At 44.6% G+C, this 24,615-nt stretch overlaps 1 protein-coding gene across 26 annotated transcripts in view; it reads right to left on the bottom strand.

Annotated features, from left to right (window-relative positions):
• The window catches only part of ERC2 (ELKS/RAB6-interacting/CAST family member 2), a 1,007,328-nt gene that overhangs the window by 185,513 nt on the left and 797,200 nt on the right, over window positions 1–24,615 (bottom strand). For all 26 annotated transcript variants that reach the window (XM_051852289.2, XM_051852290.2, XM_051852291.2 and 23 more), the window contains one exon: window positions 11,744–11,875. In XM_051852289.2, coding sequence (XP_051708249.1) covers window positions 11,744–11,875 — 132 coding nt within the window. The remainder of the gene's footprint in view (window positions 1–11,743; window positions 11,876–24,615) is intronic.

Here is a 24,615-nt window from a genome sequence, read left to right as displayed (position 1 = left end):
CATGGAAGCAGTCATTGCAAAGAGCCCCTTGCCTTGCGGGAATGCAGCCACTGTCTCTGCTAGCAGATCCAACACAGCTTCCTTGCAGGAAAGCGTGTACGGAATTATCTCCATTATACTCCGGTCTGGTGTGGCCAGTCTCCGGACCCACTTCCACGGCTGCTTCAGTTCATGACTTCTCTGATACTTCAAGCCCCAGGACTCTGCAGACCTGGGTCACACAAGTCACAAAAGCAGAGTCACAAGATGGGACTGATGCTGCACCCTGAACCTGGGTGCAACCAGAGCAAATTTTCCTGGCACTTCTACCTGCAAGCTTGGCCAGAGCCAGGAGAGGCAGATGCGTGTGTAAAAGACAAGAATAGGTTAAGGTGTGAGCCTGGGAAAAGGCGACACTAAGCCTCAGAGGGCACGGTTATGTTTTCTCCCAGCGGCAAGTCCAGACCCTCCTTCTAGGGACTGCTCATCCCTGTCTTTCATCCCTCCTGCCTCCTGGAATGCTCAGCTCAAGGACAGCTGTCTCTGTTTCAGGTGAGGGGGATCCGGTGTGGCTGTAAACTCTTTCACGACTGGTATTTGTTATAGCATGAGGGGCCCATTTGTAGACACGCTTCCCCAGAGAACAAGAAAATCCTGGCCAGGTTCAGATACCTGCTTCCTGCTCTGTTTAAATATAAATGTTAGCTTATTTCTGATCTGGGCTAGAAAAGGGCCAGTGTGTATCAGCACCTCCACAAGCTTAGAGAGAGTGCTGACAGCTTCCGATGTGTCTTCTCTGAGTGACCCCACGACCCCGAGACACACGTGTCAGAGCCTCTCTGTGCAGAGGTGGAAAGGAAAGGCAGGTGAGCGAGGTCAGGTAGTTCACCAAAGGACACCTGCTCAGGAGCTGTGGAGTCTGATCACATTCCAATCGGGTCAACTCCAAAAGTGCGCCCGTCTGACTCCGTTACATGAGCTGTGAAGCCACGGAGAGCTCATCTTGATCTTGACCCCAAATGGCGTTTATTTGCTGGTTCCTCTTAACTCAACTCAGAAGTAGTTGGAGCTCTGCAATGCTCTCTGTCCAAGCTATTGAAAGTCTTGGTTGGAGGTAGATGCTATAACTTATGTTGGGTCGCTCTGGCTCTTGGAGGAAAGGAGTCTTCACATGCAAATAGCAGCTGCTTCTACAGACCTATCAGCAGTACCGGACGGATTTTGGGTCCCTGAGATTAAAAGCAGTATGTTTTCGACCTGCAGAGTACCCCACGAGGTCTTGGAGGTGGGAATTTAAGAGATGTTTCAACATGAGTAACTATGTAAGACTCAGTTCTTGACTGGCTGAGTCAGGATTGCCAAACCAGCTTGATCTGTGGCTGCTCAGGAAGATGTCTCCCTTCACCTGCATAGCCATGTCCTTGGTTTCTTTTTCCAATGCCAGTTGGTGAAAGCTCACCTTCATTAGCTTGAGGGGGGCGCATGACAGGGGATGTCCACACTGGGGCATCTGAGACCAGATAGCCAGGGTTGATTCTGCTCAGCAAGTTCACCTTGAAAGGATCCTGTGAGGGGGCTGGCGCTGTGGTGCAGCGGGTTAAAGCCCTGGCCTGAAGTGCCAGCATCCCATATGGGTGCCGGTTTGAGATGTGGCTGCTCTTCTTCCAAACCAGCTCTCTGCTGTGGCCTGGGAAAGCGGTGGAGGATGGCCCAAGTTCTTGGGCCCCTGCACCCACGTGGGAGACCCAGAGGAAGCTCCTGGCTCCTGGCTTCGGATCAGCGCAGCCCCAGCTGTTGCAGCCATCTGGGGAGTGAACCAACGGATGGAAGACCTCTCTCTCTGTCTCTGCCTCTCTCTGTAACTCTTTCAAATAAATAAAATAAATAAATCTTAAAAAAGAGAAAGGATCCTGTGAGGCAGGGCAGCCACCTGAGATCTCTTGCTGAGCCTCTGAGAACATTTCAGAAGTTCTGGAAGTCTTTCACTTCACTTCTAATGTAACCTCTTCAGGTGCTTTCGTGACCTTTTCGGCACCATCATTAGAGAGGGTGGGACTTGAAGAAACTGGTCTTCCACATCCTTGGAGCGAAAGGACTTCTGAAAAACCACTCCTTGGGACAAGGCACCAGCTCTCTCAGTGGAAGGATGCAAGACAGCCGACTGAAGAGGAAAATGCTGGAAGGCTCTTCGTTGGCCAACAACACTGTTTGGGAGCTCAAAGTCAACATCTGCTCAAAGCTGAGGCACCGCCAGATAACCATAAAAAAGGGGGTGGGGGTGAAGACAGGCTTTATTTTGCTCACTCATCCATCGGTCATTAACGCTTAGCTTTGTTAAACACAGTGAAAATTGGTTTTTTAGTATGATTCTGGTTTTGCCATTTCCTGGCTGGTAGGCAACAAAATTGCCTAAGCTTTTTGTTTCTTAATTTTCTTGCTTGCTTAAAAAAGAAAGTGGGGCTGTACATTGGCCCTATCCCTTCGTAGGGCTGCTGTGAGTACTCTATGGAAGAAAGTAAATGAAACTACTTTATAGATGCTTCAGATTTCTACAAATATAATGGGGTAGATCGTTCCTGTTGGTAGTGCTACTGTTGCAATACATTACTTGACATGGCACTAATACCAACGGCAAAATGGCATGTATGGAAAGGATCTAAGAATATATACAATCATTTGTAAACATTTTAGCATCTCTGGGCATTTTAAAATCTACAAGTTATTCAGATAATTAATAAACAGATACCAGAACCGAGATTTAAAAAATATAATAAATATAATTGTTCCATAAGGAAGGTGATTTTTTTTGAAACAACTAATGGAATTGTGAATGTGTGCAGTCTATGTTTAAAGGATATTTCCAACTTCTTTCCCCTGCTCTTCCCTTATCTTTAGAGAGCTGCAAGTGCCTGGAGTGCATAAGTCAAACATGATCCTTATTACATCAGTGCAAGAAAAAAAAAAAGAGAGGCGATAGTGTTTAGCAATAGAAAATGGATTTCTCTGCTTCCCGACATTTCAAGGTTGGCCACCTCCTTTCAATGGGGGAGCTGAAGTGCTGCCGCTTAGACAAATGTGACTGGATTAAAGCAGCAAGCCGAGAAAGACTCAAGCACCCGATGCTGCCAGGATGGGTTACAGCTTCAGGCGGGGGAGCGCAGGGGCTGTGTGGAAACTCCTGCTGTTTCAAAGGATCCTCGTGTAACAAATCTCTTAATGAAAGGCTAATACTGCAAACAAGGTGTGAAACAGACAAAGCAGTATATGAAAAAACACTTTACCCAGAATAGAGTAAGCTTGGAAGTTTTAATGGGCTCAAACCTCCTTGAAGGAGAAATTTTTTTCTAACAGGAGGATCCCGATACTTTGAGCCTCTCAGTTTTTTTTCCACACATGAAGACTCTACCTGGCAGGGTTTTATCAGAGCGTGCCCTCCTGTGTTCAGATGCAAGGAATGAACACCACACCCAGATTAAACAGCTTGGGCCCGGAGCTGCACATCTGCACAGACAGCTTCCCCACTCCACTGCCCTGTAACACCCCTCCCTGCCCCCACTGTGCTTGTAATGGCTCTGTGAGCCTATAACTGCTAGTAGAGGAAGGAGGCAGTTAAATACAACTCACAACAGTACTTCCGACATTTGTCCCCATTTCCGTCTCTACCTGTGGCCTCACAAAGAGCCATAGCAGGCTCATTTCAGAGCTTCTGCTCTTAAAAAGAAAAAAAAAAAAGGCAAACAAGTAAACCATTACTTTGGTTACCCAATGGTGATAATCACATAGGCCGTCTAGTGTATGTTTTAGTAGCTTTGGGGATTTTTAGTAGTCTTTGGGGGATCAAGAAAAAAGGGACACCTGCGCTGTCTTCCTATTTTGTGTAATTTTAAAAATACATGTCTTTCAGTCTACTTGTGATAAAAGATGCATGGGGAAAAAAAGAGGTCAGTGGCTTGTAAGATCTATTACTAAATGCAAGCTTGGCTATTTTTGGCTCCAGTTTTGGGAGGACTGGCCCAGCAGTGGCAGTGGTAGAAATCTCTGAACCTTTCTCCTATCCAAGAAACATCAGCACCAACAAGAGGTTTCTTCATGGGTTGCTGAATTTGAATGCTTCATCCCTACACGAGGCCAAAACTCAAGGTTTCGTCTAAGAAACGGGTCATGAAATTAGATTTTCAATGCAACAACATCAAAAAATGAAAACAAAAATGAAAAAAACCCTACCATCTTTTATTTAGGTAAGATTTGGATATACTAGTTTGTGTGGAAAACTGGTATTAAAACCTAAAACACTTCCTTTTTCTTATCTAAAAACTTTTGTTTCTTCCTTTTTTTATTTTTTATTTGTGGATATCCATAACTTTACTTTAGTCTGGTTTGATATATGGTGGTTGATTTTCCTTTTATGTAGGGAACATGAAAATGTATTTACATGCACACACACATATATATGTACTGTATATATAATGTATATTCAAACATGCACTCAGGGGAAGTTAGGGAGAGAAATTTCTGGTTAAACATGATCTTGCGAAATTCTTCCATATGTGGAAAAGTCCCGAGATCATCTGACATATAGCGATACATACGTATATACACACAGGACGCTGTGTATACATTTATCCCACATTCATTTAACCTCAAAACATAAAATAAATTCTTTTTTTCCTCCCTAAGCAAAAGCTAGGAATAACAACTCTATATACAGAATCCATCTTCTGGGGGCAACGGAGCAAGTTAAACCCCTCGTCTGTTTGTTAGAATTCAAAGGGCTGCACTTGGGCTAATCTGTTGGTTAGAGTGCAAGGAGAGCTGGACATCAATCACAAGCCCCTGTCCAGCACTTCAGAGAGAGGGCCAGGGTGTGTGGGGAACCCAAGGGCCCCCAGTTGGCTTTCTGACAACTCCCAGGGCCCAGGTCCGGTTCACTCACTGCATGGCCAGTGAGACTCCACCAACTTCTTGTTGACTAAATAAAAATTCAGGCCCAAGGAGGAGGGGAAAAGCAGGCCGATTTAACTAGAGATGTGGGAACCAGAAACACATGGAGGTGCCACTTGTCTTTAGGCTTTCAATAAGGTGGCTGGGAATTCCTCTTCTATTGGGATGCTCTGACAGGACAGACTAATTCTACCTGAGAGCAGGTACCCAAGACTGGTGTGTGTGGCATGGGCAGGAGTCAGAGGGCAAGAGGGCAAGAACCTTTCTTTCATTTTTTGAATTCACTCTACCTTATGGCTCTTTAACTTGTAAGAAGAAGGGAGGGGGGCATGGTTTGAGAGCAGTCATCTCAAGACCAAGAAGCTAAGTGCTGTGGCCCCTCAGACACAGACAATAGGTATGGTTCTCTGGGCATCAGCCTAGTGTCCATATGCAGAATTAAAAAATTTGCATGTAACCCACTGTGAGTTGGGTTACTGGGATTATTTCATTTTATCACCAAATATAATCTGTATATATCTCCCATGACCACCAGCTGGAAAATAGGGTCAAATTCAGGCCTGGGTTCTTTAGCAACCAATTTATTTGATGGCTTATGGCAAAATGGCTTGTGTCTCAAGCAGAATGCTATGGGGATTTTCAGCAGAAAATGGACACAGACATTTAGTGCTCTGAAATGCATCCAGTGGTGCAAACTCACATCTCGGCTGAGAGCCAACACATGGAGGGACCACACAGTAACCAGGAGCGGCAGAGAAAGAACCAACGATCACTATTTATATCTGCAGACAGATTCTGGAAATTGCCAAGTGGAGTGGGTATTATTTGGGATTAGGGCAATCAATTTTCTTAGACTACGTCAGCCAAGCAGACACCTAAAGTTAAGTGTGCAAAATGGAAAACCAAGCTTCTGTCAGAGGAAGGTCACTCTCTGAAAGAATCTCTAGCAGTCTGGCTAAGCCGATGGCAGCCCTTGGCTGAGTGAAGCATCTTCTTGTACTCTGCCCTGGAGGCCTGGCTTGCCCCCAGACCTTCTGTGTGCAGAGGGTCACGAGTGGGTGAGCAAGGGAGTGAGGGTCCTGACAAGTCACTGCCCAGAGTCCCCTGTGATCCACAATATTTCCCTCCCTCTCTATGCCAGCCTCTCCAATGCTTGGGGATCTCCCCAGGACTCCACAGCAGTGGGAGTCTGCAGGCAGCCTTGTTTTTAGAACAAAGACAGTAAGAACAGAGAAGAATAAAGAGGAACAGATGAAATGAAGAAAATGAGAGGAATAAAGTCACAAACCAAGAATAGAAATAAAGACACAAAAGCTGGACAAATGGAAAGAGAGTTGATATGGCATTATAATGGAATTTTTGAAAATAAATCAAAACAGCATAAAATTCACTACCAATCAGTGGGAAAAGAAAAGCAGATTTGCAATATAGAAAAAATCAATGTGGCTTGGCTATGCAAAACATTAATCTAAATGGATGTATAGACACAGTCATGTCAACATCCAAAGAGGTTTGCCATCCATATGCACAGTTCAGAGACTTGGGTCCTCATCTTGGGCCTGTTGATGTTTGGTTTTGTGACTTTGGATTATTAACAACCTCTCTAAGTTTCAGTGTCTTTATCTCTGAAATGGAGATATTTCCAACTACCATTCCTATTTCCCAAAGGTATTATTGGAACAGTTCATTGAATAGACTTTTATTGACTGCCTACTAAAGGCCAGACATGTCTGACTATGCTTTGTAACATGGAAAAAAAGATATGAATATAAAACATAAAATTCAACTGAATTCAATATAATCATTCTAATAAGTATTATAGCTTCATGCTTGTGGACTTTGGAGCCCTTCTTTAGAAGATATGATTTCTGTAAGGATAATGGAAAATTTGAATATTAAATAGGATATGAATGTCTTCAAGGTAGAAAAATTCCTTGAGTGTCCCAACTCCTGTGACTAAACACTTCTATCCAATGAAATGGGGAGAGAGAAGTGAAGACAGTTTTCCACTGGTCTTCAAAAGTGGCCACATTTGAAAGCACTTTCAGAAGTTCGTGAAAAAATGGAATTCAAAGGTAAGTTTAACTTCATGCCTAAAACATCTGAAATCCATACATAGTCTTTTTATAATCTATATTTTCTGGGAATTTTTTGAAGACCTCCCTAGACACAGATTTCAAAAATTTTTGCACCAAAATAAACTTATCTTTTAATTCCATTTTCCACTGACATTTGGAAGTACTCCCATATTCTGGGGTCTCCAACCTAAAAAATGTTTACGTTCTTTGCCATTCATGCCCCTCCAAGCTAGAATCAGTGTAGCTGATGCTTTAACAGATAGAGCTGTATCTTCCACCAAAAAAATAAGCAATGAGATCCGGGCCTTTAAAGACCCAACACCCAACCCAATATCAAAGCACAGAAATGCGGTTCCTAGATGCAAAAGGGGCAGCATGAACAGTGTCTGGCATTTCAAGTTGGCTGAGGATGGAGTTCCCTCACGGGCTGTAAGTTTCTTGTTGATGGGGTTAGTCCACACCTGACAGACACTGGAAGGAGATTCATACAATTTGACTTTCCCTGGGATAATAAGAATTACATGATGCTTCGAAAACTGAAAGTAGAAAGAGGTGGTATCGCTGATGTGCTTTCAGGCAGGGAAGGCCAATATTTAAAGAAATTAACTGATGATGCCGCTTAGGACAGCTACAGAGGGCATTTAACAGAAGCCGAGGCTCCCCTTGATGTTGTAAAATCAACCACTAATGCATCTATAGCATGTTCCATTTACTCTTTGGAGTCCATTGACTCATGGGAAATATTTGTTGTCTGCCCTTGTGACCACTTCTTGGTGTGAAAGAGTTCCTGAGGCATTCGTGGGATCTTGTTCTGCTTGGACAGACTGAACGGCTGGAGCCATCCTGAGGTTCACAGCGTACTAGCTGCTGACTGCCCCTTTCCTTTCTCAGGCAGGAGAACAGATTGTCAGACCAGCAGCTTGCACTTACTTCTCTCACGTCTTCCTCCAACCCTCCCACTCCCCGATGACGGTCATTCACAATCCCGAGGGGCTGTGTATTTATGACTGTCCCTGATCCTGTTGGGCCTCGTCCTTCATGGATTCCTTGCTTCAGAACTACTGTGTACTGTGTTCTCGGTGGCATAACTCACTCTCGGGTGCAACAGCCTTCAGAAAGGTACCCCAGAAATGGATGGAAGAGGCATAAAAACTCCACATTCTGATGAAAACCACTGCTGGAAACTGGATCAGTCATGTTTTAACCCGGGTAGTCTCTCTTTTCACCTGATACTCAGAAAACAATATTTCTCAGAGCACAGATGTTACTAGAAAAGAAAAAATGCCCATGATCAAATAAGTCTGGGAAATGCTGGATTAAATAAAATTGGAGAGCTTTCTTTCTTATAAGACTCTTTAGATCCTTTGATCTGCTAATTGCACCAGGATGCTCGAAGATAGAGTTAAAATATGCAGCACTTTCCCAAAATTCTTTGCCCATTGAATCTTTGTTTCAAGACTTTTCTCACGGGACTAATGTTCTAAAAGTTACTTTGTGAAATGCTAGTCTAGACTTATAATACTTGGATTCAGTTTCTCTCAAGGAGAACACAAAATTGTAGTAAAGGAGAAAGGGACAGGAAAGAAATGGAAAAAGAATATAATTCTGCAAGTATCTGGCAATACTTGAATTTCTTAAGGAAAATGAGTTCCTCTGGAAAAGTAGCAAGGTGATGATTTTTCATATTTCTTTGTTTTCATGTGTTCTGATCTCTTAATAAAATTCAAGAGGCAATGTCAACATTGTAGAAGTCCAGTGACCAAAAGGTGTTACTGGTCAATCTTTGTAGTCACAGGAATAAGAGATTTTTCAGTTTTAAATCAGTTTAGCTGACATGGACACATTTTGGACCGCTGGTTTAAATCCCATCCAAATCAACCCATTATTAAGACGTTCATGTTGTCAGATACTGATATAAGGCTATCATCTTTCTAAGTAGTTCAGCTCGATACATAGTAGTGCATGTGGCATCACACAATCATGTGTAGGGTTTGTAACCAACTGGGAAAGACTTTCCGGCCTTCCATAACTGCTATATTCCGGGACTGCAATGTATAGCAATACATGCACTGGTTTGTAATTTATTGATTACTAAATCTCAGAATCCATTTTCTTAGTCTTAAGGACTAGTTAAAAAGAACACGTAACAATCCAGGGGATGTAGCCATCTTCATCACGGAAGCCAAACTAATCAAATTCAGGGTTCCTGGCTTCCTCTCCCTCTTCAACTGCAAGAGTACAGGGAGGGAGATTCCAGGTGACAGCCACACAGGCATTTCACTCTCACCATGAATCTCACTGCAGACTAAGTTCCTAACATGGGTCCCTAGTTTACTTATAACTGCCATTTATCTGTCTTGTTCTGATTGATGTGTCAGAAAGGAATTGATCTAGACGTCAGAGGATCTGGATTCTTGTCCTAGGACCAGAAGACAAACTTCGGGGAGGCAGGGGTTCTGTCTTGTCCATCACACTCTTCCCCAAACCCCCGAGGGTGGCTGGCACGGAATTTGTGCTCTATGTAACGGGTGAATGAGGTTATGAGCTGCAGTAGAACTGCAGTGAATTCACCTCCCTCTGGGGGCCTGGATTTCTCACCTCGGGAAGAGGTCACCTTTCTTCATGTGTCTGGGTTGGTTACAGTACTCACTGGGATGGAGGATGTGAGAGCAGAAAGCTATCACCATCCCCTAACAACAGTAGTGACAAAGGTACACTAAACATCTTGAAAACATGTCTTGGCCAAACACTCTTCAAGGAATGCTAACTCTTCTAGGAAGGGCCCCACCCCTGAGCAATCAATTCTGCCCTGTGACAACCCGTTAGCATCTATGGACAAACGTAAGAGGGTCAGCCCAGCAGGCGAGATGCTCTTGTTTGTGACTACAGATCTCTGGAAAAACAGGAGGAGATTCGCTTTTGAAAGTAGTACTATTCATAAGGCAGGTAAATCTGATGTGGTGGCCCATTTCCAGCAGGATGCATGAGTATATGTGTCTCTATGACGGGACAAGCCAGCTTGTTATTTCAGCAGGTCCTGGTGGGACCCACTGTCTCCTTTGATTCAAATCCCTCTTTCATTCTTTACAGAATTCTCTGTTCCTATCTCTCTGAGTGGAGTAGGGGGTGGGGCTTAGGGGTAAGAAGAATCTCAAATGGTCTTCTAGCATGTATGGCTCAAAGGAATAGCCACAGTGGGGCTGGTGCCACTCCCCACCACCACCAACAAAATGTCACATGGACCTTGCATGGGAGAATGACAAGAAGTAAAGGGCAGTGTGCCAAAAGGCAGAGACCAAGAATGAGGGTGAAGAGATTGAATCAGCAAGTGTACTGGGGCAGGAGGTGTGTGGCAGTGAATAGGAGTAAAAATAAAACTAAGCCAAAGCAAAAACACAGACATAAAAGATGTCTTAACATTAACATCTCTCTCCACTTTCCAGATCTCCAAATCAAAAGCCATTTCTTGAGGGCTAAAAGCATGAGCTGCCGCCTTTCTAAGCCTGGCCTCAGAAAGCTGCTGCCCTGTGTGAACACCATCCACAGGGTTAGGGCCTCTGAGGGCTAATGTGCCTGGGTATGAGGGTTGGCCATAGCTAGGGAGCCTTCTGATGGAGGCTGCCTCACTGCACAGCTCCCGAGAAGGTTTCTAACACTGTGTTCTATGTCACAGCTCTCCCTGGAGCTGTACTCCTGGCAAAGGATCTTACAGATGTTATCTTCACTTCTCCTTTGGGATGCTAGTGACATAAAGTGAAAAGAAAATAGGGTTATCCGAAAAAAAAAAAAAAAAAAAAAAAAAAAAAAAACAAAACAAAACTTTTCGGAACAGAGTAAGTACCCTCTGCCCTGGCAAATGATTAGGTGTGTGCATCACACAAGGTTCTTCCAAAAAGCCCTTCCCATCCCATGTCCAAAGGCCTTCCATTTATCTCAGTGGTTCTATTCCTCTATCTGCTGACCCTTCCCTACTGAAACTTATGGTATAAATCATGGCAGGACTCCTTGACAAAATGAAAGGTCACAGCACAAGAAAGGAAGAAATGTTGTTAATAGTATGTTATCCTGTGAGTTTGCTTCTAATTTCCTAGTTTTCATAAAATTCACCTTCAAGAGTTTCAATACTAAAAATTATAAATAGTTTTTGCATTTGATGGGTGAGTGTGAATATCACTGAAACCACAGGCAGTTTGTCTTTGGGTCGATTCATCTTTCCACTTGCTTTACTTAGTTCAGGGAGAAGAGTCCAAACCAAATAAACCAGACTCCTTGACTTCATTGGCTGAAATGCCAGCAAAAAGCAAATCTCTCCTTGTTGTTTCACTCCACCATCAATTTGCATCACTAAGGAATTTTCTAGGAAAATGCTCAACAAACTCAAGACTCTGCTGGTTGCCAAGCTCATGGAAACAAAGTGCTGTCTTTTAAAACTCCAAAAGAGACATTCCAAAGTAACCCACCATTAGAAATTGAGCCAGCGATACATTACATATCTACGAAGGAAGAAAGGAGGGGAGGAAAAGAAAATGCATAACATAAACAAGAAAAGACAAAACCTTAAAGAGGAAGGAGAAAGGAAAACATTTAGATTCCTTGAGTGATGGAAATAAATACCAAAGCTATTAGTTTCAGTTCAAAGAACATATCACTTTATGCTGTTTATTATTTCTTGAGGATTATTTATTTTATCTTAAACTATCCAAAGGGTAAAAAGGGTCTTGGAGGTACGCGGCGTTGAAACTGACCTGGTCCGGTGAAGGCCTGTGATTGGAATGCTGTGACCTCCCGGGAGATCGGTGGTGGTGGTGGTGGTGGTGGTGGTAATGGTGGTGGTCCTCGTTGTAGTTGTCTGCCATCAGCTTCATTCTGTTCTGGGTCTGTGAGGAACAAAAACCAGGGAAGGGGCCATCAGGAGCAGGAAGACCAGCCAGGGACGCGGGGCATTGTCACAGCACCTGTGGGTCTCTCCCTTGGCTCCCAATCCAGAAGTTTTAGTTCATTCTTAGGCAAGTTGAAGCTTAAACAGTACAGTATCTTTTGCTTTATTCAAAGAGGTGTTGTCACACTGTTGAAGCTACTATGTTACAACTGGGAATGTCAATGTACTTCCCCCCTTGTAATTCCAAAGGAGGGAAAAATAGACATGTTCTAGGGTTATTTGCTTGATATTTTATTGAGCATTCACAGAGCTGCAGAGTAAGTTTGCATCCACAAAGTGCTAATGATCGCATCCTACACTCCAGAGCAAGCCAGGGGTAATGAAGCTCTGCATGACAAGGTGGGTGGAGACACAGAACTACACACAAATAATGGCCTCAGAAGACAAGGCAGAGAAACCCACTGAAAAGCGACAATACTGATGCAGATGGTTGACGGCTACAGGTGATGTTTTGGGAAAGAGCTCTCTACAGATTTTAATTGATAACGTTTCTTGGAGGAATTGAACAAAAGGTTCAAAGTTGATGGGACAAGAGTTGACAACTCTAATCTATGCCCCATGATGTCTGTCACATGAGGCAACTCAGTGTCAGAGTTCAATCCTCAGGCTATAGAATTGTACTATTTTATTATGCAAGGCAAGAAATGGACCAGTGATGAATTCACCTAACAGGTTCACAGAAATTAGAAAAATGCTTTTTAAAAAGTACATAAGGGACTGGCACTGTGGCATAGTGGGTAAAGCCGCCGCCTGCAGTGCCAGCATCCCATATGGGTGTTGGTTCAAGTCCCGGATGCTTCACTTCCAATCCACCTCTCTGTTGTGGCCTGGGAAAGCAGTGGAAGATGATCCAACTCCTTGGGCCCCTGCACCCATGTGGGAGACCTGGAAGAAGCTCCTGGTTCCTGGCTTCGGATTGGCGCAGCTCTGGCCGGTTTGGCCAATTGGGGAGTGAATCAAAGGATGGAAGACCTCTCTCCTCTCTCTGCCTCTCCTCTGTGTAACTCTGACTTTCGAATAAATAAATAAATCTTTTTTAAAAATGCACATAAAATTATTCTGCTCAGAAAGCCAGCAAATGTGGGTCTGAGTGGTGGACATTTAATTTAGCAGTCAAAACATCGGTTAAGGTATCCACAATCCACATTAGAGTACATAGGTTGGATACCTGGCTCCAGCTTCTGGCTCCAGAATCCTGCTAAGGCAGACCCTGGGAGGCAGTGAGGATGTCACAAGTAGTTGAGTTGCTGATTAATTTTTTAGCTCCCGGCATTGACCCTGGCCCAGCCTCAGTTCCTGTGGACATTTGGGGAGTGAACCAGTGGATGGGAGCTCTCTCCATCTGTATGTCTTTGCCTCTGTCCCTCAAAAAAGAAGTGGGCTTGTGGATAGGACTACTTGGTTTCAAGTCCTGCTCCACTTCTTTGCTGATTATGTGACCTCATGAGAGTTGACTGTTTATGAACCTCAATTTCCTCAACTCTGCCACAGGAATAATAGTATCTTTGTTAATGGGGCTGCTGTGGGGAGCAGATGGTAGGAGGGATTTCTTTTTTTTTTTAAGATTTATTTTATTTATTTGAAAGACAGAGTTACAGAGAGAGGTAGAGACAGAGAGAGAGAGGTCTTGCATCTGCTGGTTCACTCCCCAGATGGCCACAATGGCCCAAGCTGTGCCAATCTGAAGCCAGGAGCCAGGAGCTTCTTACAGGTCTCCCATGTGGGCCATCTTCTACTGCTATCCCAGGCCATAGCAGAGAGCTGGCTCGGAAGAGGAGCAGCCGGGACTAGAACCGGTGCCCATATGCGATGCCAGTGCTTCAGGCCAGGGCTTTAACCCACTGCACCACAGCGCTGGCCTAGGAGGGATTTAAAATACGGGTCCAATTTCCAGGACATAATGAACTGCCAGGAAACATAGGATGCCACCATATATTACTGCACCTGCTCTTTTCGGTAAGACATTTCTCCTTTATATGTGCTCTTTTGTTTGCTGGCAATGCTTTCTCTAGCCCCTTTCCCTCTAATGCCTGGGTGTGCCTACCTCACAAAGTTTTCTCTAGGAGCCTTTTCCTGACTTCACCCTTGAGGCTATATGGCACCTGTCTCCTGCTAACCAGGGCTGTATAAACACAGATTTGTCTGTGTGTTGGTAGACTTTATTTTTATTTATTTATTTATTTTATTTTTTGACAGGCAGAGTGGACAGTGAGAGAGAGAGACAGAGAGAAAGGTCTTCCTTTGCCGTTGGTTCACCCTCCAATGGCCGCCGCGGCCGGCGCACCACGCTAATCTGATGGCAGGAGCCAGGTACTTATCCTGGTCTCCCATGGGTACAGGGCCCAAGCACTTGGGCCATCCTCCACTGCACTCCCTGGCCACAGCAGAGAGCTGGCCTGGAAGAGGGGCAACCGGGACAGAATCTGGCGCCCCGACTGGGACTAGAACCCTGTGTGCCGGTGCTGCAAGGTAGAGGATTAGCCTAGTGAGCCGCGGTGCCGGCCGTGTTGGTAGACTTTAAGCCTGATTTCTTCATCTACCTTCTGCTCCCTGACTCTAGTATAGGGCCTAGAAGATGTAGATACACAACACTTGCTCTTATAATGAGTGACTGAAAGAATGAAGGGACCGTGAACGTGAGAGGTCTGCCATCTTACAGCTGCATGTTTGTTCTCGTCAGGAAGGTTGTTGAGGCTTGAAGTCATCTCACGGTTTGCCATGACAATCCCATCGGTGGCTCAAGATAGCAATGAGCCTTCAGGAGATAAAGAAACCCAAAAGTCAGGGGCTGATGGGAGCTCTATCCAGTTGGGATTTGATTACGTAATTATAAATAATACTCTGATAATAAAGAGAAAGCTGGAGCAAAAGACTTATACTTGTTGTATTTTTCACATACAATCTAACTTGCTCTCAAAACTTTCCAGGAGGAATTCTTACTATCCTCATTTGGCAGCTAGAAGAGTCAGGAATAGATTTTAGCCCCTAGAGTCCCCTTCTTGACATTGAACATGAAGATTTTCTGGGTCTTCTAATTCCCAATCTCTAGGCTTTGCTCTTTGCCTTGCAAATTGTTAGCTAAAAAACAGCTAAACAGGTAGAAATTGCTTTCCCATAAAGGCTTTGGTTCTGTTAAGTTTTGGAAACACCTCACATCCCAGTTCTACCTGCCAAAGGATGTCTCGTGATTTACTCAGGCCATCTTTTAAAATGTGTACAATATTTGAAAGGTCCCAGAGTAGACATAAAAAAATGCATGCATATGATAAAAAAAAAAAAAAAAAACCACTAAAAGTAGAGGGAAAGGTCCACTTAAAATTAAATAAAAAAAAATCCCAGGCAGGCAACCTTTGGCAGCTGATAGCATTTCCATCCTTCATTTGTCCACTTAATGTGCCAGAAGACCCAATGGACAAGTTATGCCTGTGAGAAAGAGCAGGTCAACAGAGCCTTCGCAGAGCAAGCGCTGAGATCCCCCTTAGTCAGCCTACCCTTAATTATGAGACCCTGAAATTCAGCACTCACACCTAACGTTCAAGTCCGGTCACAGGAGCCTGTACTTTTGAACTTGTGAGCTAATAAGTCTGGAGTTGTTTCTTCTAAACAGAATTCGGAGAGCCTAAAGGGAGCTGTGAGATCTGCCATGGACAAGAAGGCAGGCCCTCATGCAGGAATGAACGATGGAGTCTAAATGAACAAATAATAACTCTGCTATGATAAACATCATAACATCCTTATCCTTTGGGGAAGCTCCTGCGATTTTATGAGATTATTTTCTTACCAGTGACAAGCTTAGAGTTCCCTACCTTTGAACTGTATCCCATAAAAGAATGTACAAGCTAAACAAGATGCTATATGCAGCCTTAAATGTGTCTGCTGAAATGAGGTGTTGGAGAGTAGGCATGTCATGGGATAAAGACTGTAAATGAATGATGTCATCTTTCCAATTTGGTGCTGAAATATAAATAAACCACGTTGTTCATGTGAATACCAGATCTGGGGGAAATGTACACAGAGCAATTGTGAACGGAAGAGCCTTCTTTTGATTAGTCTGGGCTGGAAGAGAAGAGTGTGAAGCAGAGATGAAAAATGAGAGTTTGGTCTGATACTCTAGACCATTTGTATTTTTCTTTCTTGTAACATATCCCCTAAACTATGACCAGTTTCTAACAGGCTGGTTGCTAGTGTCCTCGCCTAGAAAACTGGCCAATCCTACTCCTTTAACTGTCAAGTTGAAAATGGGTCGGTCGGTCGGTTGGTTGGTCTCTCTCTCTCTCTCTCTCTCTCTTTCTGGCTCTCAAAATCTGCACTACCTATCCTCATTCCCACCCAATTGTACTGGTTTTCTAGCACACAAAGAACGATCTGGAAGGATAGGAATCCTGGTGGTCAGTGGCAGAAAAAATACAGAAGGGCATTGCCAGGACTGGAACAAGGATACCTATTCAAATAACTCCCAACACATTTGCCAGGTGATCACGTGTAATGGTCCATATATCTGCAGCCATCAGATCCATGATGTGCCCACCTCAAAGCCTTAGACAGCAAATGTTCTGGCAGTCATAACTGAAATCCCAGGAAAACTAAGAAGAGAGCTGAAGAGTGACAGCTGTCCACAGCACAGTGCATGGGGATCAGGACTCATTCAGAGTCAAGGAAGCCCACTTTTATTCCCTTTGCAGTGTCTACCCAATTACTGGCTGGGGCTTTTGCCTTTTGCTAACTGTATCGGAATCCTTTTTACTCTATGATATTACAGCTGCAGAGACAAACATAACCAGATTTCATGTTCTACTTCCTCTTTATTCTGAGGGCTACCTGATTTCTCAGAGCCAAAGCCTCCTAACAGCCCTCCTCTGTGCCCTTGTCTCACATCCCCTACCACCACTGAACACAGCCTGCATCCAGAGTGATGTCAGACTTCCATTATTCCTGGATTCAAGTGCCTCACAGACTCTGCTCTTGGGAAAAGAGCCCCTGCCCCTACAGCCTGGTTAACAGCCTTTTGCCAGGGCATTGTTGCTTATCTCTCTGGCCTTGGCTCTCATCTCCCCCTTCCCAACCTTGGGACATGTATTTCTCTGTTTCTGCCATGCTCTTCATTCTCTACTCCTTAAATCTACGTTATACTCATTAGATCATCTGCTGTTAGCTTCAGCAGACACCTCCAGACACACCTTCCACAAAGCACCTCTCACTGGTTTCCACAGACCTATTCCTACCTCTGCCCTCCTTCTGTCTCAGCACTTGCCTCAAAGAATGCCAAATAATTGCATGTGTGCTTGGGCTTCACCACAGCAATGAAATTCCCCAGAAGGAAGCGCTGCGTCTGCACTACCTTTGTTCCCATACCTGGCAGAGTCCAGCACATGAGCAGCCAGTGGATATGTGTCAGATGAGTATACAAATGCATGCATGAATGAAAAGGCACAGACTGCTTTAGAACAGAGTCCATGAGGACTCATCTGAGTAACTCTCCATGTAACTGTTTATATTTTTCCAACTAGATCTGTTTTTGTTTGCTTGTTGTTGTTATTTTTGCAAGTGGAGAGAATAGGATAAATGCATAGTTTGGGAGCTGTTGTACAAGCCAAAATTGGCCTTCTTCAAGAAATACTCTATTTCTTAGCAAATTGGACCCAGTGAAAAACTCCACCACCTCCTCAATTACTCACCTCATTAAAACTAAGGGGTATTGGAGTATTATCAGGTTAATTTCCTTACTATCCCCTAGCCTTTGGAAGAGCAGGGAACTTTGGAAGACATTAGTTAGTGCCAAAAATCAACCATGGAAAACAGAAACTTTATCCATTAACTAAAATCCCTGATGAACACCATCTGGGAAAAGGTGCTAGATACTCCATCTCGTTTGACATTTCTGAAGAGTTTATCCAAGGAGCTCTTGAAACAAAATGAAAATCCTTGATTGACTAGTAATAGACTCAATAGCTTAATGGCAATATGTAGCTATAAAAATGTAATATTAAAACTGCCTTTAAAAATATTTTAGCAAGGTGGCAATAAGGTACTGTGCTTTGATCAGTCATCTGGATAAAGTTAACGATAAAACCTTCATGAATATGGTTTAAATAAAAAAATATAATGCGATTTGTTGCTACGGGATATGGAGATAATATTGTACAACAGCAATTACACTCCTCTTCTATCAGGTTTTCTTTTCTTCCTCTTTTCCACCAGGAAAATCCCAAACATTCCAGAACTGTTCTACTGGTCTTGTCTCTGCCTAATCCATACAAGGTGAACAGTTCTTGTCTCCAAGTAGAAGGTGAGGAAACCAGACAACAACTGGACAGGAAGGAGGTAAAGGAATTTCCAAACATCCACTCTGCTCAGATTGGCAATGAATCCTAATTGAGTAGAAACTGTGTTCCAATGCTTGCTTGGTTCACAACTGAAAGACCCAGTGAAGCAAGACCATGAAGAAGCTACTAGAGTAACGTAGCGAATTGAGGAAATTTATAGGAATAAGTAGGAATCATTGTTGTAAAAGCTTCTACTGTGGACACTGTACTAAAATTCACTCAAAACTTAGGAAATATCAGCAACAACACTGACAAGAATAAGTATGTGCTGGACCAAGTATGTTTTCAGCATGCTCCTGGTGAATCCTCTTGGAGCCCTCTCTACAGGTGAGGAAAGCCATAATGAAGACCAAGAATCAAACACAGGTTCCTGACTCCACAGTCCTATGGTGCTGGCCTGAAGAGTAAGGTTCCAGGCCACGTGCAGAAGGCAAAACAAAGATGACTAAGACATGAAGAGCTACAGGACCGACCGTAACACAACATGAGAAGAGAAACTGGAGAGAAGGGAATGATTCAAAAAGACGTCCAGAGGCAGAACAGATTCCCCTACAGCTTAGGGCAGGGACGTTGCGTAACGCTCCTTGGGTCAGATGCCCCTTGAGCTAGGATGAGAAAGTGGGGAAGAATAACATGGGGAGATTTCACAGTAAACTGGCTCCTCTAATCACCTCGAGAGGAAAAACAGGTCAAAAGGAGAGCCTGAACCCAAGATATGAGATGGATTTGTGTTTGTAAGACTTTCTTCATTTTTTTTTGTTAGATGCACAGAGAGAATAGGAAATATATTTGAGATGATAATTCACCATCTTCAAGAAATTATCAGTTTGGGACATTTTGCAAGGAACTTAAGATAGAGCCACATATGTCAAACTGTGACGTCTCTGGGAAAACGTGCTGGGCTCTCGGCATCTATGCATTTGCAAATGCCTACAAGATCTACTGCTACTGCATCAGTCCTGTCTTGAGCATTGGTCTGATCTCCCCAAACTCCTTCAGCTGACCTCTCCTTGTTGCCCTCCATCGACAACAGAACAGATTACTGGTGAGACTCGCCCTCCCAGCACCATGAGTTCCTCCTTCGATCCGTATTTAGAGATAGAAAATTAGTAGGTCACCATGAAGGTTACTCATTAAGTACATTTATTTTACTATTTTATTTTATTTTAAACTGTTAAAAAGCTGTTACACGACCTAGCATTTCATTCTGGAGGCCATGGAGAGCTTGGGTACACAGTGCTCGACACACTGCTGTTCTTCCACCTGAAGCCCCAGCATGGCTCTCTGGTCCTGGGTGCAGACTTGGTGAGGGAAAAGAGCAGATCAGAAGTGCTGGGGAGCTCAAGTCCCTGGAATCACCCTCGGCCTGTGAAGCAGGGATGCGACAGGTACCTGGACAGTATCCTGGCGCTTAGTGGGACAACCCTATACTGTGCTCCAGAATCTCTCAGTAGGTTCCAAGCCTAAATAGGAGCCCTGGCGGACTGTAGTAGGAAACCCATTAACATACCTTTTAATGGCTTTTAGTTCTTCCGCATCTCCCTTCCCCATTCTCACACTAAGCTTCTTGAGATCACTATCCCAATAAATCACCTGCATCAAACCACTGCCTTGGGAGCTGTTTCTTCAGGAACCCCAGCTAGAACCCTTGTCGACTGATTAACAAGCTGGGACCTAACAGCACAGGACAGACACAACTGCAACTGTGAGGCTCCTTCCCAGGTATCGTTTTGGAGATTTCTCATGAGCTCAGGTGACAGAACGCTCACTTTCCTTAGGGAAGCAATACCCAGCTGGCATCAATCCTGCTTCTGCCAAGTATTCCTCTGAGGCTAAGACTGAACCTCTTTTCCATGAGCCTCAGTGCCTGTACTGTCAAGTGGGCACGCCAAGGAAGAACACCTTCAGCAGGAGCCAAACACCACAAGGACAGGTGATGATTTACTGTCCGTAGTCCCCTATGGCACATTTTGTGTGGGTTTTCTTTGTTTCGTTGTCCTCCTGCTGAAAGCAGGGGAGGGAGATGATTTTGTTAAATTGTTTCCTGCTGTCACCTTGGGAACCCCAGGGATTTCCTGAAGGTGTGGGCTTTGACTGCAACCAGGAGCAGCACTCCCTTCTCCTATTATCAGCCCTTTTAACCGTAAGAGAAGAACTGTTCAATGACAAAGAGTTCTGCATACATACTATGCTCATAACGTGGGGTTATGGATCCTTAATTGTGGCACAAATAAGCCTGATGCTGTGAGATGGAGCCACCTGCTATCATCGATGATAACAGCCACTGCCTACATAGTCCTTGCCATGTGCTAAGAGCAATTGTTGCCGGCAATCACCTCAGCTGGGCGGCCTCATCAACCCCGCGATGCGGGCTAGGGTAGGGGACTTTATTCAAGATCTTTAATAGTGACCGTGATCATGGCAGAAAACCACCATAAGTGAGAGCTCTTGTAACACAACTGCATTTGCCCTGAATATTAGCCCTGGTTGGTACTGTTATCCCCAGTTTAGAGGTGAAGAAACTGAGGTTTAGAAAGAATAACAGACTGACCTAAACTCAAAGGACTGGTAGACTCGAGACTCTGACTCCAGAACTTCTTAGTAGCTACTGTAATCTGTAGCCCAGATTTGTAAGGGTCAGCCCCTTCATAAAAAAATCAACACTGATCTGGAAACAGGGTCTGATTCTCTGGACATTGAGTCCAATCAGAGCTTAAAAAAGAAGCAATTCCCTTTTGAATTTCAAGTGCTCAGCGAAAGCAATGAAACAACTCTAACCTGAATTTGAGAGTCTCCACCTACACTTACTTTTAAGACTTCAGCCAATACACTGGTCTTGAATGTAGGCTAACGCATCAGCAACTGCAGACAACCAAGGAATTTCTAACATCCTGAGTACCACTGAGGTGCTGGAGTCTGGGGGAGGGGAAGCCCTAGAAGTTTCCATGGCGAAGTTACTTAGTTAAACGTAGGTCTGTTTAATTAAGTAGTGGGCAGCACATGCTATACTTAGCTTTTAAACACTTGTAAAGTCCTCTTCATTCATTTATCTTACTTGTCACTGACAAGCTCCTCAAGGACTGTAACAGTATGCAGAGCATGAAGAGCCTGCGTAAACAACGCATATTTTATGTGGAGTCTAAACTGTTTCAACTTAGAGTCCGTAGAGGGTCCCTGAAAAAAGCCCAGACTCTTCCACGGAACGGGGAAGCCGATCCTGCATGGGCTGAGGACTGTCAGAGCCTGCGCTTCAGAATGGAATCCCACTCTTTCCACCTGGTGGAAGGAAAGACTCAAAGGAAAAAGAGAGAACAAGGAAGGAAGGTGTGAGAGAGGGAAGGGATGAGGGAAGAAAGAGAAAGGGAGGAAGGGAGGGAGGGAGAGAAGGAGGGGAAGACATGGAAAGGAAAGGGAAGGGAAGAGAGGAAGGAAGGAGAAAGAGAATAAAAGGGAGGGAGGGTGAGAGGGTGGAAGACAGTGGGGGAGGACAGAGCACACTACTTGCAGATTTAGGGATTCAGACTCTGCAACCATGTTGACAAGGGAGGTCAAGGTCTTCATTTGACCCAGCAGCACCCTAAGGTGAGGACCAAGAGAAGCCTAAACACAAAGGCCATGGAGAGAAGTGTTCACACACCCTTGGGGGCCAGATGATTCACAAAGAGTGAATGGACTTCCTAATAGTTACCTGTTTACTGCAAAATGTATTAGAATAAATGATAACAAGCACATCAAAGAGAGGACTCATAGAGATTATGTCTTAGGACCTGGAAAACACTGTGTGTGTATGTGTATGTGTGTGTGGGGGAGGGGGGGATGGGGGGACCTCAAAATGCCTGAAGCTTAAGACACCGTCAACAGCAGAAAGAGCAGAGCAAGGGAGAAAGGACTGGGTTGTGGACAGCAGAGACTGCACACTGGGAGCTGCCCAGACCACAGGCACGCATCCCAAGGAAGTGTCAGAGGACAGACAGACAGACACAGCCTCCTCCAGGAGCTCTTAGCCCTGCAGAAGGAGGAAGCCAGTGCCATCTGGGCCAGCTCCCAGTGCTGGAGCTGAGTCAAAGGGCATAACCCAAGCTCTCCCTGCAGGATCTCCACTCCAAAACAAAGCAAATGACAGCAAAAGGGGGACAGAAGGGATGGTGTGAGCAGTGTAGAACATGTGGTGGGGCTGCTGGCTGCTGCTGAGCAGGACTTTAGCCCCAGGAGAGGGGTAGGGAGACAGCCAGGGGAGGCTTGGCAGGCGAAGGGGGCCTGGCGGCTGGAGAAGGAGAGGGAGACAGAGGGAGGGCCGCTGCTGGGCCTGGGATGGGGAACACATTCCTCTCCCCAGCTGGTCCTGCACTTGGGTAAAACAACTGCAGGAGACATAAACATGCTCATTAGGCGTTTTCCAATTAGTCCAAAACCAAATGGGCAGTGAGTGTCCCAAATACCAAATCTATGAAGCACGCCCTGGGGTGCTCCTCTGCTCCAGGGGTTGCCTGCCTGTTTGGATTTCAGCTCTGAAATCTTGCTCACCAAGACAGACTGAGTTCCAGGCTGTCAAAGCCAAGACACACATGAAGACAGGCACATCACTCGCAGGTCTCAGGCAGGCTCTTCCAAGCTGATACTCCCCCAGCGTGCAAACACAAAAGCTCAGCTACAACCACAACCTCTACCACTTCTCCCACGTTACTCACCCCCAAAGAAGATGCAACATGGAACTTCTAGGTCCATGTATCGGACAGAAATCCAATTTCCAGACAGATGAAACTGCATTCTAATTTCATCTGCAAGTGTCTAGTGTATTGCTTCTCCCTGCTTATTTTTTTTCTTTTTCTCAATACATCACATGAAGTTCATCCTTCTCTTCTTTTTTTCTTCCCTTCCCTTCCTTCCCCTGCTCTCCTCTCCTGTACCCTTCCCTTCCTTTCTCTCCCCTCTCCTTCCCTTCCCTCCATCCATCCTCCCCTTCAGTTTTAAAACAGTGTCCCTAGCTATTCATTTAAGGTAGAATTCAAAAGGCCCGGTTTTTCTGCACTTGTGCTTTTGAAATAGGTGAAGGGCACCATATCCAAATGTATTTAAACTTGAACTTAAATACCAACAACTATTAAAGTATGTGACTGATGTTTCTTTACAGCATTAGGAAAAGGTGGGTAACTGGAAAGTAGAGATAATCTTCCAGAAGGCGCTAGAGAATCCTACGAGCTATCTCAAATCTCTCCCCTACAGATGAGAACTTGTCAAGATGATCCAGATTCATGACATGTTAGTGCTGGGCTGCACAGCAGTGAATCCAAATCGACAATGTGACGGAGGCACAAAGACAGTCTAGGTTAGTTGCTGGCAGACCCAAGAGAAAGCTGGAGAACCCTCCGCTGCTGGTCCCAAGCCCTGCCCCTGCCCCGGCCACCTTCCCAGCGATTTGCATGTGAAGAAGAGTTCACTGCCCTTCAACCTGCCATGCCACAGGCCACCTCGTACCACTGGCTGTGTGCGGCCAAGTACTGTGGTAGTGATTTCCATTCCTGCATCCTGAACAGCACCAAACAGAATCATTTTGGTCTCAAAGACTACAGGCAGGTTAAAAATTTTTCTTTTTTTTTCTATATGTAAGAAGGCCAATTTTATAATCGTTTTCCATTTTTATAACATCTGCAAGTTTATTGTAGAAATTATGCATGTTAGCTGCAAAAATAAATGGCATAAAAAGTTTATGAAAAGAAAATAATATTCTTTCTTTCCCTCCCCTAATAATCACTCCCGCTGTTAAAGGTGTTCTGCTAATCTTTCCAGAATTTTTTCTTACATCATTCAGAAATACATGCACATCCTTTTAAGAAACAATGACCAACATATCTTGGACTTTGTTCCATGTCAAGAACATGTACAGGGGCTGATGCTGTGGCACGGCGGGTTAAGCCACGGCTTGCGATGCCAGCATCCTGTATCAGAGTGCCGGACTGAGTCCCAGCTGCAGGCTTCTGATCCAGCTTCCTGAAAATGCACCTGGGAGGGGAACAGAAGCTGGCTCTTGTCACCCGTGTCGGGGATCCAAATGGAAATCCTAGCTCCTGGCTTCTGCCTAGTCCAGATCCGGCTGTTGTGGCCATCTTAGGAATGAACCAGCAAACTGAAGCTCTCTCTTGCTGCTTATTTCCCTCTCTGTTGCTCTACCTTCCAAATAAAAAAAAATTATTAATGACTATGTACAGCTATCTCACTTTTTAAAAAGATGGATTCATTTATTATTTGAAAGGCAGAGTTACAGAGAGGCAGAGGCGGAGAGAGAGAGAGATCTTCCATCCACTGATTCACTCCTCAAATGGCTGTAATGACCGGAGCTGGGCCGATCTGAAGCTGG

The sequence above is a fragment of the Oryctolagus cuniculus genome, chromosome 10 (genome assembly GCF_964237555.1).
Source record: "Oryctolagus cuniculus chromosome 10, mOryCun1.1, whole genome shotgun sequence".
Lineage (NCBI taxonomy): Eukaryota > Metazoa > Chordata > Mammalia > Lagomorpha > Leporidae > Oryctolagus > Oryctolagus cuniculus.
The sequence above is the reverse complement of the archived record's forward strand: the minus strand, read 5'-3'. Positions and strand labels throughout refer to the sequence as shown.